We start from the raw sequence: 12,358 nt of genomic DNA on the forward strand, positions 1-12,358 counted from the left end.
CAAGAAGACAGTTGCTCCGTCATTTTTAAATGGAAGAAGTTTGGAACCACCAAGACTCTTCCTAGAGCTGGCCGCCCAGCCACACAGCAATCGGGGGAGAAGGGCCTTGGTCAGGGAGGTGACCAAGAACCCGATGGTCAGTCTGACAGAGCTCCAAAGTTCCTCTGTGGAGATGGGGGAACCTTCCAGAAGGACAACCATCTCTGCAGCACTCCACCAATCAGGCTTTTATGGTAGAGTGGCCAGACGGAAGCCACTTCTCAGTAAAGGCACATGACAGCCAGCTTGGAGCTTGCCAAAAGGCACCTAAAGGACTCAGACCATGAGAAACAAGATTTTCTCGTCTGATGAAACCAAGATTGAATTCTTTGGCCTGAATGCCAACCATCACATCTGGAAGAAACCTGGCACCATCCCTACAGTGAAGCATGGTAGTGGCAGCGTCATGTTGTGGGGATGTTTTTCAGCGGCAGGGACTGGGAGACTAGTCAGGATCGAGGAAAAGATAAACGGAGCAAAGTGCAGAGAGATCCTTGATGAAAACCTGCTCCAGAGCGCTCAGGACCTTAGACTGTGGCGAAGGTTCACCTTCCAACAGGACAACAACCCTAAGCACACAGCCAAGACAACACAGGAGTGGCTTCAGGACAAGTCTCTGAATGTCCTTGAGTGGCCCAGCCAGTGCCCGGACTTGAACTCGATTGATCTCTGGTTAGATCTGAAAATAGCTGTGCAGTGACTCTCCCCATCCAACCTGACAGAGCTTGAGTGCATCTGAAGTGAAGAATGGGAGAAACTCCCCAAATGCAGGTGTGCCAAGCTTGTAGCGTCATACCCAAGAAGACTCAAGGCTCTAATCGCTGCCAAAGCTGCTTCAACAAAGTACTGAGTAAAGGGTCTGAATACTTATGTTAATGTGATATTTCAGTTTTTATTTTCTAATACATTTGCACAAAAAAATCTAAACCTGTTTTTGCTATGTCATTATTGGGTATTGTGTGTAAATTGATGAGAGGAAGAAAAAAAATCTATCAATTTTAGAATAAGTCCAGAACGTAACAAAATGTGGAACAAAAAGTCAATTGGTCTGAATACTTTCCAAATGCGCTGTATAGCAGGATATCTCTTGATTCCTTTCTGGTGTGTTTGTGTGTGTGTGTGTGTGTGTGTGTGTGTGTGTGTGTGTGTGTGTGTGTGTGTGTGTGTGTGTGTGTGTGTGTGTGTGTGTCTCTCTGTCTGTCTTACAGGTCGAGCTGGTGTGAAGCAGCCCCGTAACCAGCCAAGGTTCTTCACCATGGAGGGAGATGAAGAAGAGAGCATGAGTGAGTCGTCGTCCCCCCCCCCCCCCTCCCCCATTTCACTACACTGGTCCCTCTACTTGCTGTCATGTTGTTTTGCTTGTGAAGTGCTTACACATACTAATAGTAGGCTATCCCTAGTTGTGCAAAATGATTTACTTGGTTATATGTTTTCAAGTTGGATACTGTTACCAGTAACACCACATTATTGGAAGGAATCCAGGGAGGAGAATTGTAGGCCTATCGATGTATTAAATCTCCTCTTCCTGATTGGTTTGTGTGGGATTGACCTTGAGAACGTGTCATCAGACTGGGTTTGTGGGAGATGAGGGGATATCTCCTGTGTTATTTCAGACCATTTTACGAGAAGGATTCTAAGCTTGACCCCCTGCTCCTCTTCTCAAAGCTTCTAACGGAGTACCTCCTTTAGGTTCCGAGAGCAGTTATAGTTCCACCCTTAAACTGCCTGCAACAAGCCTGGGAGGGTTATTGAGGAAAGGTTGCTCTTTCTATAGTCAAAGTACAGGGTTTGGCAACAAAACATTTTTTTCCCCCAAGCCCAATGAGGCTTTCTCATGTTGTAAGGTACTGAGAGAGTGAGGGGCTTTATGTATCTATGCCCACAGTATGGAGCAGATGTTGAATTCAGTACTTTGGCCCAGGAACATCATGCGGATCCCATTACACACTTGACAGTTATGATGTTAGGACATGTTATGGGTTAGGACAACCCTAATCCTCCCGCTTCCCTGTTACACTAAGCCCAACCCAGACGGGGGCTCACTTGGATTACTGTGTTGGTCAGGGACGTCCTCGCTGCAGGGAGGGTTGTTGGCAGGCCGACGGGCATACGTTGCCAAGGTTACTCAAGGGCTTTCTGGTGGATGTGTTTGTGTGTGTCTGGGTCAGAACTGAGCATGGTTGGCGACGGACAGTGTTGTCGTGGCGTGATCAATCACAATGCTCTGTTGTTTAAAAATCTCTTTCCCAACGGAGTTGTAATCACTACTCATCTCCTGTTGCGCAGGGCGTTAGCCACATTGTGTTTTTTACAGTTTATATTTTCTCTTGCATGCTTGTTATTTACTTTACCACAACCACCAGCCTAGTCATACAAAATAAATCTGATATATATACTCTGTAAACTTTGTTTTAGAAAATGATGATATGCAACTTGATCCAGAGCTAAGTAAAATGAAAATAAAATTATTATTTGAATACATTTCTGACTGCAGTGGTGCATGAAAATCCCAGAAAACACTTGTTTGTTTGTCTCCATTTTGGGGAGGTGGCGATATCCTTATGTTGTCCCTCTTCTTTCCAAGCCCCTTGTCGCTACCTTCTTCTCTCCTCCTGCATTTTGTACAAGGATGTATTTAATCCCTGAGCGCCGAAAGGAGTAACCTATCGAGCTTTTGCTGGAGGATGTTATAAATGAAAATTTACACCCAGTTCCATCAGCTTTATAATCAGGACGTGGCGATATGTGTTCCCTCAACCACAGCTAGACCTAATTTATTGATACCATGATTAATACAAGCCTTACAGTTAAATTGGTCATGCAGCCCTTCACAGGACATTTCTAGATGTTTTCAGCCCATTCTTCAATAACACAGATGAATAGATTAACACTGAAATGTTTAGACATTTTGGTGGGGCTACTTTTGTATTTACACTGCCCATGTCTTTGGTAGTGCTTATTCTGAAAAATACAGAAAAGAAAACTATGAAGATTTTCCTCAGAAATCTGTCCTTTCCTCAAGTTTTTTTCAGGCCCCCCTTGGATTGTATTGAAGGTTAATGTTGATACTAATATTACTGTGTATTTAACATACACTGTTTTCTGTAATGACTGCTTTGAAAATCTAACATACAAAGGAACACACATCACTTGTCCAGTTACAAAGAGAGATAAAGGAATCTATAAATTTTACATTTACAAGATCCTGCAACGAAGGCGTTGTAAGTTACTCTTTCTGGGCACCGCAGGTTCCAGCAGCACCGACGTTAAGGAAAACCGCAACCTGGACAACGTGGTCTCCTCCTCCAAGGAGGGGTTGGGGGGTGAGGGGCCAGCTCACCTCCCTAATGGGGGCAGTGCAGGTTGTGGAGGGGGCAGGAAGCGTCCCTTAGAAGAGGGTAATAACGGGCATCACAATAACAAGTACAGGCCCAAGAAACGTAAGAAAATGCCCGGGCCCATTCTGCCCAAAAATGCCCTGATGCAGCTGAATGAGATCAAGCCTGGACTGCAGTATAAGCTGCTGTCTCAGACCGGTCCGGTCCACGCGCCCGTGTTCGTCATGACTGTCGAGGTCAATGGGCAGCTGTTCGAGGGCTCCGGCCCCACCAAGAAGAAGGCTAAGCTCAACTCAGCTGAGAAGGCTCTGCGGTCGTTCGTTCAGTTCCCCAATGCCTCCGAGGCGCACATGGCAATGGGTCGGACGCTAACGGTCAACACAGACTTTACCTCCGACCAGGCTGACTTCCCGGACATGTTGTTTAATGGGTTTGAGACCCCGGCCCCTCCGGAGGAGTCCTTCTACCTGGGTTCTAACGGTACCAATGGCTCCTTCAGCTCCCTGGGACTAGTAGAATACCCCCTGCTAGGGAGCTCAGGTGCTACCGGCCTGAGTCAGTCCTCGTTAGGCCTACCACTCACCGCCTCCGTCCCGGCCTTCGTCTCCCCCGCTATTGCCAAGAACCCTGTCATGATCCTCAACGAACTACGACCCGGGCTAAAGTACGACTTTGTGTCAGAGAGTGGAGAGAGCCACGCCAAGAACTTTGCCATGTCCGTGGTGGTGGACACACAGACGTTCCAAGGCTCAGGGCGCAATAAGAAGCTGGCCAAGGCCCGGGCGGCGCAGGCTGCTCTCTCTGCCCTCTTTAACATGCAACTGGACCAGACACCGTCCAGACAACCCATACCCAGAGAGGGCCTGCAGCTGCACCTGCCACAGGTAAGAACTACTGCTCCCTACATCACGTTCACTCGGAGACTGTTGGATGACATGCTTGTTTCATATGGTTATTTGACTCTATGGCACAGAATAGCACATAGTAAACTCATGACGCAGGACAAACTCCCTCTCCCCATCCAACATCTTGTGGAGCAGTAGAACAATTGTAGTAGTATGCAGAGACTATTCTTAACTCTATCTGGGTGGTTTAACCCCATGAAATAAGAGGGCAATGGTCACATATGTCAGTTTGGTTCATCCTGCATTGCAGGCAGTATTCAGTGTTCACTTCCTATGAACTATTCTCAGTTTAATTGACCTAATGGTTTAACCAGCTCATTATAAGCCTCTGACAGGGCTTAATTGAAAAGGGAGACGAGGCTTTGAGAGACAGTGGTGCATTACAGCCTTGAACGTTCCACGTTGCATTGTGTACACTCAAATCTATTTACACGTCACTTAATCCCGTACCCCTAATCCCTCCTGCCTGAGATAGCGACTGACGAGGCAAGGTAAATTAAACTGCAATCTTAATTAACATCAGCTCCCGAATGCTATTCAAACATACCTATTGATCAGACAAGCTGCCTGCTCCGTTGGCCTGTTTAAGAACAGATCAGTCAATGAAGCGGACGGATGATTTGCGTTGCAGCGTTTAAGCTCCCGGGTGTCTTGTCTGTCACTCATCCCTATCTAAACCCTTTTATCTACAGTAGGTATGTCTGATCCCTGAAGAAGTAGGCACCTCGAATCTATTATACTGCACTAGCCTGTCTCCTGTTCTGCTACCTGAGCTTCAGTTTGAGAAAGCAGTGTCTCTTAGGAGTACCCTGGGTTGTCATTGCCTCTGTGATTTCTAATGTACACATTCGTGTGGAGGTTGGGGTTAGATTTTCAATTGATCATAGATGTTTCATCAGAGCTATATGATAAGCCAGAAGGTGATCGTCGTAACGTTTCAACTTTTCTATTCTGTCGAGGTTTAGTCTCTGGTTTTAAGGCCTGGGTTTTTCTTCGGATGTTATGATGCAGAACCTCGGTATCTCATGCTCTGCTTGGTGGTTATTTCAGGTTCTAGCTGATGCTGTGTCCGGTCTGGTAGTTGACAAGTTCAGTGAGCTGACGGATAACTTCACATCCCCTCACGCACGACGGAAAGTCCTAGCAGGCATTGTCATGACAACAGGTACTGTTAGAATAACTTTCTTTTTTTACTTCAACTTGATTGTTAATCTCTGACTCTCTGTCAAATCGAGAGAGCCCCGCTGGTGCTGCATGGATCACAACGGGGGGTTTCATTAGAGACTAATCACAAAAGATGTTTGTGTAATTTACATTGTGGATTAGGTATCAATTCACATTTCCTAGTTGATTTTATCACTGCATCATGAAACAAGAAGAACAAATGATACGCTGTATTCAGTAGACGATGTCGTTGATATACCATTTTAAACCATTTTTGTCTCACAATCCACACATCTCACCCAGGCACCGATGTCAAGGAGGCACAAGTGATCTGTGTTTCCACGGGGACCAAGTGTATAAACGGCGAGTACATGAGCGACCGTGGCCTGGCTTTGAACGACTGCCATGCTGAGATCATTGCTCGTCGTTCCCTCCTTAGGTACCTGTACGCACAGCTGGAACACTTCCTCAGGTAAGTCCCTGTAACCACGGAGACTAGGCTAGTAGAATCTGACTGGTCAACAAGACTCCAAAAATTGTTTTTTTACCGGAAGAAACAAAAGCCAATGTAGAGAAACGGTTACCCTTTTCTTACCTCGCGTCCGTCTGTCCCGTCTGTCCGTCTGTCTGTCTGTCCGTCTGCCATAGTAACAACAGAGAGGAGCAGCAGAAGTCGATGTTCACGAGGTGCGAGAACAAGCAGGGCTTCCGTCTGAAGGACAACGTGCAGTTCCACCTGTACATCAGCACGTCGCCCTGCGGAGACGCACGCATCTTCTCACCCCACGAGGCTGCCTTCGAGGGTGAGACTTCTCCCTAGGTGGCTCTTCTTCTTCTTCATTTGAAAAATGCTTCTTCTTATTCCCTTTCCATTTCATCCACAGATCAGGGAGACAGGCACCCTAACAGGAAGGCTCGTGGTCAGCTGAGGACCAAGATAGAGTCTGGGGAGGGGACCATCCCTGTGAAAGTCAGTAACACCATCCAGACCTGGGACGGAGTACTGCAGGGAGAGAGGCTGCTCACCATGTCCTGCAGTGACAAGATTGCCAGGTCTGTGTCTCTCTTTGACACCCTCCTTTTTTAAACTTTGTCTACAGTTCGATAACCAGTCAAACTGTAACCATACAGAAGGTGTCTAGTCATTTTCATGGAATGAAGATTTACATGTGATATTCATAAAAACACCAACAATGTAAATCTACCATTTTTTGCCATTATTGACTTTTCACAAGTCAGAGACAGCCGCAAAGGCTTTTGCTTGAGCAAATCCCATGGACAGAAAAAGGCCCAGAGAACAAGCCTCGAAGGAACAATCTAACAACCTTTACTGAGATCTAAAGTGTGTAATCAACAATATTGTTCATGATTACACACCTGCAGTTTGACGAGCTGTTACAGTTCCTAGGGCACTCCCAGCAGGGATGCCATTTCCGTGGAGATTAATCAAAGGGCTAATCACGGCTCTAGCATAATCACACCTGTAGCACTGCTCTGTTTGCAGAATGATACACAAGTGATTGGGACTTGAGCGAGGGTAGCTAGCCTGAGGAATGCACCAATCAGAATAATTTGAATAGCATCTGACTCCAGGCAATAAACACCCTTCATCACTAAAAGTGGAGCTTAATGTTCGAAAAATAGAAAATGTCCAACTGAGAGGCTATTACATATTATTTTCTTCAACCCAGGATGCATTATCAGGTGGAGAAAAACCGGGTACAAGTAGACACTTTCAAATTCAACCTCTACGTTCAGATTGATCAAAATGTTCAGGGTAAAATCCGAAATGTCAAGAGTTTTTAAACTTAGCCTTGGGTCTTAGTCATATCTTGCGCTCGGGAACGTCTGTGCTTTGTGGTGGTGAGACTCAAAAGGTCATGTGACTCAAAAGAAAGCAGTGCCTCCCTATGAACACCACTTCTCTCGCTGCCTCCCTTCTCTCAGGTGGAACGTAGTAGGGATCCAGGGCTCTCTGATGTGTTACTTCACAGAGCCCGTCTACTTCTCCAGCATTATCCTGGGCAGCCTGTACCACGCAGACCACCTCTCCAGAGCCATGTACCAGAGGATCGCTGACATTGAGGACCTGCCTCAGACGTTCAACCTCAACCGGCCACTTCTGAGCGGTAAGGGGTCTGGCTGTCGTCCTACTCATCCTACATCCTCCTCCTACGTAGTTTATGTCAGACAACAGCCCCTGGACTGTCCTGAACAACATACAGTGCCAGTCAAAAGTTTGGACACACCTACTCGTTCAAGGGTTTGTCTTCATTTGTTCTATTTTCTACATTGTAGAATAATAGTGAAGACATCAAACCTATGAAATAACACACATGGAATCATAAAGCCCTTATGCTGCCTGGAGGTGTGTTGGGTCATTGTCCTGTTAGAAAACAAATGATAGTCCCACTAAGCGCAAACCAGACGGGATGACGTATCGCTGCAGAATGCTGTGGCAGCCATGCTGGTTAAGTGTGCCTTGAATCCTAAATAAATCACTAACAGTGTCACCAGCAAAGCACCATCACACCTCCTCCATGGTACACGGTGGGAACTACTGTACACATGCAGAGATCATCCGTTCACCTACTCTGTGTCTCACAAAGAAGTGGTGGTCCATTGCTCGTGTTTCTTGGCCCAAGCAAGTCTCTTCTTCTTTTTGGTGTCCTTTAGTAGTGGTTTCTTTGCAGCAATTTGTCTATGAAGGCCTGATTCATGCAGTCTCCTCTGAACAGTTGATGTTGAGATGTGTCTGTTACTTAAAGTCTGTGAAGCATTTATTTGCGCTGCCATTTCTGAGGCTGGTAACTCTAATGAACTTATCCTCTGCAGCAGAGGTAACTCTGGGTCGTCCTTTCCTGTGGCGGTCCTCATGAGAGCCAGTTTCATCATAGCGCTTGAGGGTTTTTGCGACTGCACTGAAATTTTCCACATTGACTGATCTTCATGTCTTAATGTATTGATGGACTGTCGTTTCTCTTTGTTTATTTGAGATGTTCTTGCCATAATATTGACTTGGTCTTTTACCAAATAGTGTTATCTTCTGTATACCACCCCTACCTTGTTACAACACAACTGATTGGCTCAAACACATTATTAAGAAGGAAAGAAATTCCACAAAATAACTTTTACCAAGGCACACATGTTAATTGAAATGCATTACTGGTGACTACCTCAAGAAGCTGGTTGAGAGACTGCCAAGAGTGTGCAAAGCTGTCATCAAGGCACATGGTGGCTACTTTGAAGAATCTCAAATATAAAATTACCTCATGATTCCATGTGTTATTTCATAGTTTTGATGTCTTCACTATTATTCTACAATGTAAAAAATTAAGAATAACCCTTGAATGAGTAGGTGTGTCCAAACTTTTGACAGGTACTGTATATCTCACAAAGGAATCGTTTTATGTCACTTTCTCTTCTCTGCAGGAATAAGCAACGCAGAAGCACGGCAACCGGGTAAAGCGCCTAACTTCAGTGTGAACTGGGCTGTGGGAGACCAGGGGTTGGAGGTTATCAACGCCATGACAGGCAAGGACGACTTGGGACGGCCCTCGAGGCTCTGCAAGCACGCCCTCTACAGCCGCTGGGTGCGCCTATACTGCAAGGTAGGCTACTTAACCCGCACAACACCATATATACTCTCATGTAGCTGTTACTGTGCATGGCTGGGTAGTTGAGACTTATTATGTTCCAATAACTCAATTTAAATGGTTTAACATTCTGTTTGTTCACTTGATTGTTGAATCATGTCTTACTGTGTTTTATTCTTGTCCAATTAAAACCTCTCTCTTCCTGCCTTTTAGCTTTCACAGACTCTGAGAATCAAAGGTGCCAAACCCAGCTTGTACCATGACGCCAAACAGGCAGCGTTGGAGTACCATGCTGCCAAGCAGACTCTGACCAAGGAATTCCACAAGGCAGGACTGGGAGCCTGGGTCAAGAAGCCTATCGAACAGGACCAGTTCTCACTCCAGTCCTGAGTGGATTTTTTTTCATAGAAATAGAATGACTATGTCGTTCTAAAATGTGTATGGTTGTTGTCACGGGAGGAAGAGGGAGGCTCAGATGACGATACTACTCCTACCAGCTGTTTCGACTTTATTTGTTCTGTGTGTGGACGACACTCGCCCAACCCTTGTTCCCTCTCCTGATCACTCCACTTTTCACCGTTAAGACATTGAATTTGGTTGAATTTTGTCTTGTTGTTTTTCTCAATGACTTACTGTAAAAAGCCTTTGTTTTCATTATTGTTCGTGTCAACAGAATGATTGTTATCGATGTTTTGTTAGTTTAATGTCGTTCATTCCACTTACACTAGTAACCTAACATGTGACATACGACAGCTGTACAACTGGAAACCTGGGATTTTTTAAACGGATTTTGTTGATTACATTTTATAAATCAATACATGCAAAAAATCAACTGAAATCAGTTGGCTATCTACAGACAAACCTTGTCTACACTCACTGTATAATTATGCCAAATATATAGAAAGCGTTCAAGCTTACCTCCCAGTAGTGGTCATAACAATAACTATTTTGCTGTCTTTTCCCTAAGTATTAGTGCTGTGGCCCGTTCCTCTTGTCTTGAAGGCTGATGTCCTCTCTTGCACTTTTCATGTGCAGTCTTTTCTTTGTTTCCGCTGTGAGATGTAAAGCATTGCACTGTCTGAGGACGATATGCTCGTTTGTTTTTGAATAGTGATAGATACGTGTGTTTTTTGATTCCAAAAATCTGATTGAGAATGCTCTCTGATAATGACATGTTTTTATCTAAGTCTATCTGAAGTAGGCCTAATTCACTTCTGAAAAATGTTTGATTCCTTTTTCCCTTTACAGTGAATGACGTAAATTATACTAAAGTGCATATGGCCTTTGAAACGTACATTTCTATGGATATTCTTGCAGTGCGGTTATTTGCTATGCAATTGCAGAATGGCTCACACTCTTGTGGTTGCCAGACAGATGCAGTGGACTTTATGTACTGCCTTTTTATTTGAACACACAGACAACATTTTGCTATCACCGTGTAGCATTTGTTGGGAGCTTGACAAAAAAAACAAAAAAAAAACGACTGAAATTATTTTAGCTCATATTTAGCCATGAGTGTTGAGGTAACTTGAGCTAATTTTCTTTGTCTGTCATCATAAGCCTTACCTCACCAAAGACAATTTTTATTTGCTTTTTGTCTCTTTAATCTGTAATGTTTGTTTGAAACAAAGTTTCTGGTCTCTTCATTTTGATTCCTGTGTTTTATACTGCTCAATATCATCTCTTTGGACTATTTATTTTTTAATGAATTGAAATGGATCCCTGTGTTTAATGTAGCAATTTAAAAGTATGAAACTGTAGATCATTTTTGACCTGTTCTGTGTCGTTTTTAACAATTAACATGTTACCAAAAAAAGAAAATATACCCAAAATGTATTTCTAACAGGCTCGGAAATGTTCATGTACAGTACTTTATCTAAGTATACTCATTGGAATCAGACAACTCTCGTGAAAAAGGCCATTTTGTAATTTTTTCCCCCTTTTGTGTTGTCACACTTCTCATCCGCACTTGGCATGTTTTCTTATTTGTTTATTTTGAATAGAGTTGTAAGAATCCACAAGAATCAAGGCAATTGCAGTTTTTGAAAGGGGACCAAGCACAACTTGTGATGTAGAAAAAAGAAGAAAAAAAACTTGAACTGCATCAGAAGTGAATGGCTGGTTAACCATTGTGAATAACTTTTGATCACTCCCTCCCAAACCTTTGGGTGTTATGAGGGGGTCTGCTCTACCTATGTTTGCTTTCTCTGACCAAGTTGTGAGCGTTGACTGTGAACTTTGACCGGGTCTTTTGCCGTCCTGTAATGGTTCATGCACCGTTTGATTGATGTGCCCAGTCCACTGTAGTCTCTAGAATAAGGGCCCTAATGCATGAGCTCTCGCTATAAAGCATGAGGAAATATCAAATAAAACAAACCAGATAAACAAAAATCATACATGTAGAAAATGAGAAAAGACCTATAAATGAGAAATATAATAAATGGTAATATAGGTAGATGTTGTATATAGTTGTCTTTCTTTATTTCATACACAATTTTCTGCCAAGTTCACTGCATTAAGTAATTTCTTATTTAATACAAAAAAGAAATTAGATTGACAATACAATACTTTTAAAAAATGTGACAAATGTATGAAAAGTAAAAAGTGGCACTATGATGATTTTATAGAAAACAGTGTAATAGCAATGGTGTTAACACGACGCTAGGCAGCTGCTCTGTTTGCATTAAAGTAACTGTCCAGTGAAAATCAACATTTAAAAGATTATATTCTGTTTGCTCATACCCAAATAATGTTGTTGACTCGTCCTTGTAGTTGTGGACAAATAATACATTTGAGAAAACCCACTCAGTTAAACCCCATCTCAAAAAATGCTTGAAATTTGCTTGGAGAATGACATCATCCTCCTTGGCCGGGACAGGCCTGTCTGTGATTGGTCCAGCAGCTTTTTCCTTTTAACCCCCAAATTCTATGGGAGGGCGCACAAGCGGCTAGTGTTAGCAAACAGGACAAACGCCTATACAACAACTATCTCGCCAGTCACTTCTATTTCAAATGTTGTGGTTTGTAAGAGTTGGCCTGCTGGCTGTTTAGAATTGGTAAACTAGTATGCTAACGTTAGCTATCGAGAATAACTTAGCTAGCTGTCTAGCCAACAAGAAAGCTAGCCAAAGTAGATCCTCCACACAACAACCATCTCGCCGTTCCCTTCTATTTTAAATCCTGTGGTTTGTAGTTAAAAATTGGATGTCAAGAGGAAACCTAGGTAGCTGTGATTGACTGATATATGTAGCAGCAGCAGTTAGTTAGCTAATTTACAGTAGCGCATAGAAACCACAAACAAAAATACAGTAATAGT

At 43.6% G+C, this 12,358-nt stretch overlaps 1 protein-coding gene across 1 annotated transcript in view; it reads left to right on the forward strand.

Annotated features, from left to right (window-relative positions):
• Positions 1–11,497, forward strand: part of LOC109906686 (double-stranded RNA-specific editase 1-like) — a 58,775-nt gene extending 47,278 nt beyond the window's left edge. The window contains exons 5-13 of the mRNA XM_020504520.2: positions 1,248–1,322; positions 3,288–4,261; positions 5,333–5,447; positions 5,750–5,918; positions 6,095–6,249; positions 6,331–6,499; positions 7,394–7,575; positions 8,879–9,057; positions 9,256–11,497. Of these exons, the coding sequence (XP_020360109.2) occupies positions 1,248–1,322; positions 3,288–4,261; positions 5,333–5,447; positions 5,750–5,918; positions 6,095–6,249; positions 6,331–6,499; positions 7,394–7,575; positions 8,879–9,057; positions 9,256–9,432 (2,195 nt within the window). The 3' untranslated portion in view covers positions 9,433–11,497. The remainder of the gene's footprint in view (positions 1–1,247; positions 1,323–3,287; positions 4,262–5,332; positions 5,448–5,749; positions 5,919–6,094; positions 6,250–6,330; positions 6,500–7,393; positions 7,576–8,878; positions 9,058–9,255) is intronic.
• Positions 11,498–12,358: the final 861 nt, after the last annotated feature.

Source organism: Oncorhynchus kisutch, linkage group LG16 (assembly GCF_002021735.2).
Source record: "Oncorhynchus kisutch isolate 150728-3 linkage group LG16, Okis_V2, whole genome shotgun sequence".
NCBI lineage: Eukaryota > Metazoa > Chordata > Actinopteri > Salmoniformes > Salmonidae > Oncorhynchus > Oncorhynchus kisutch.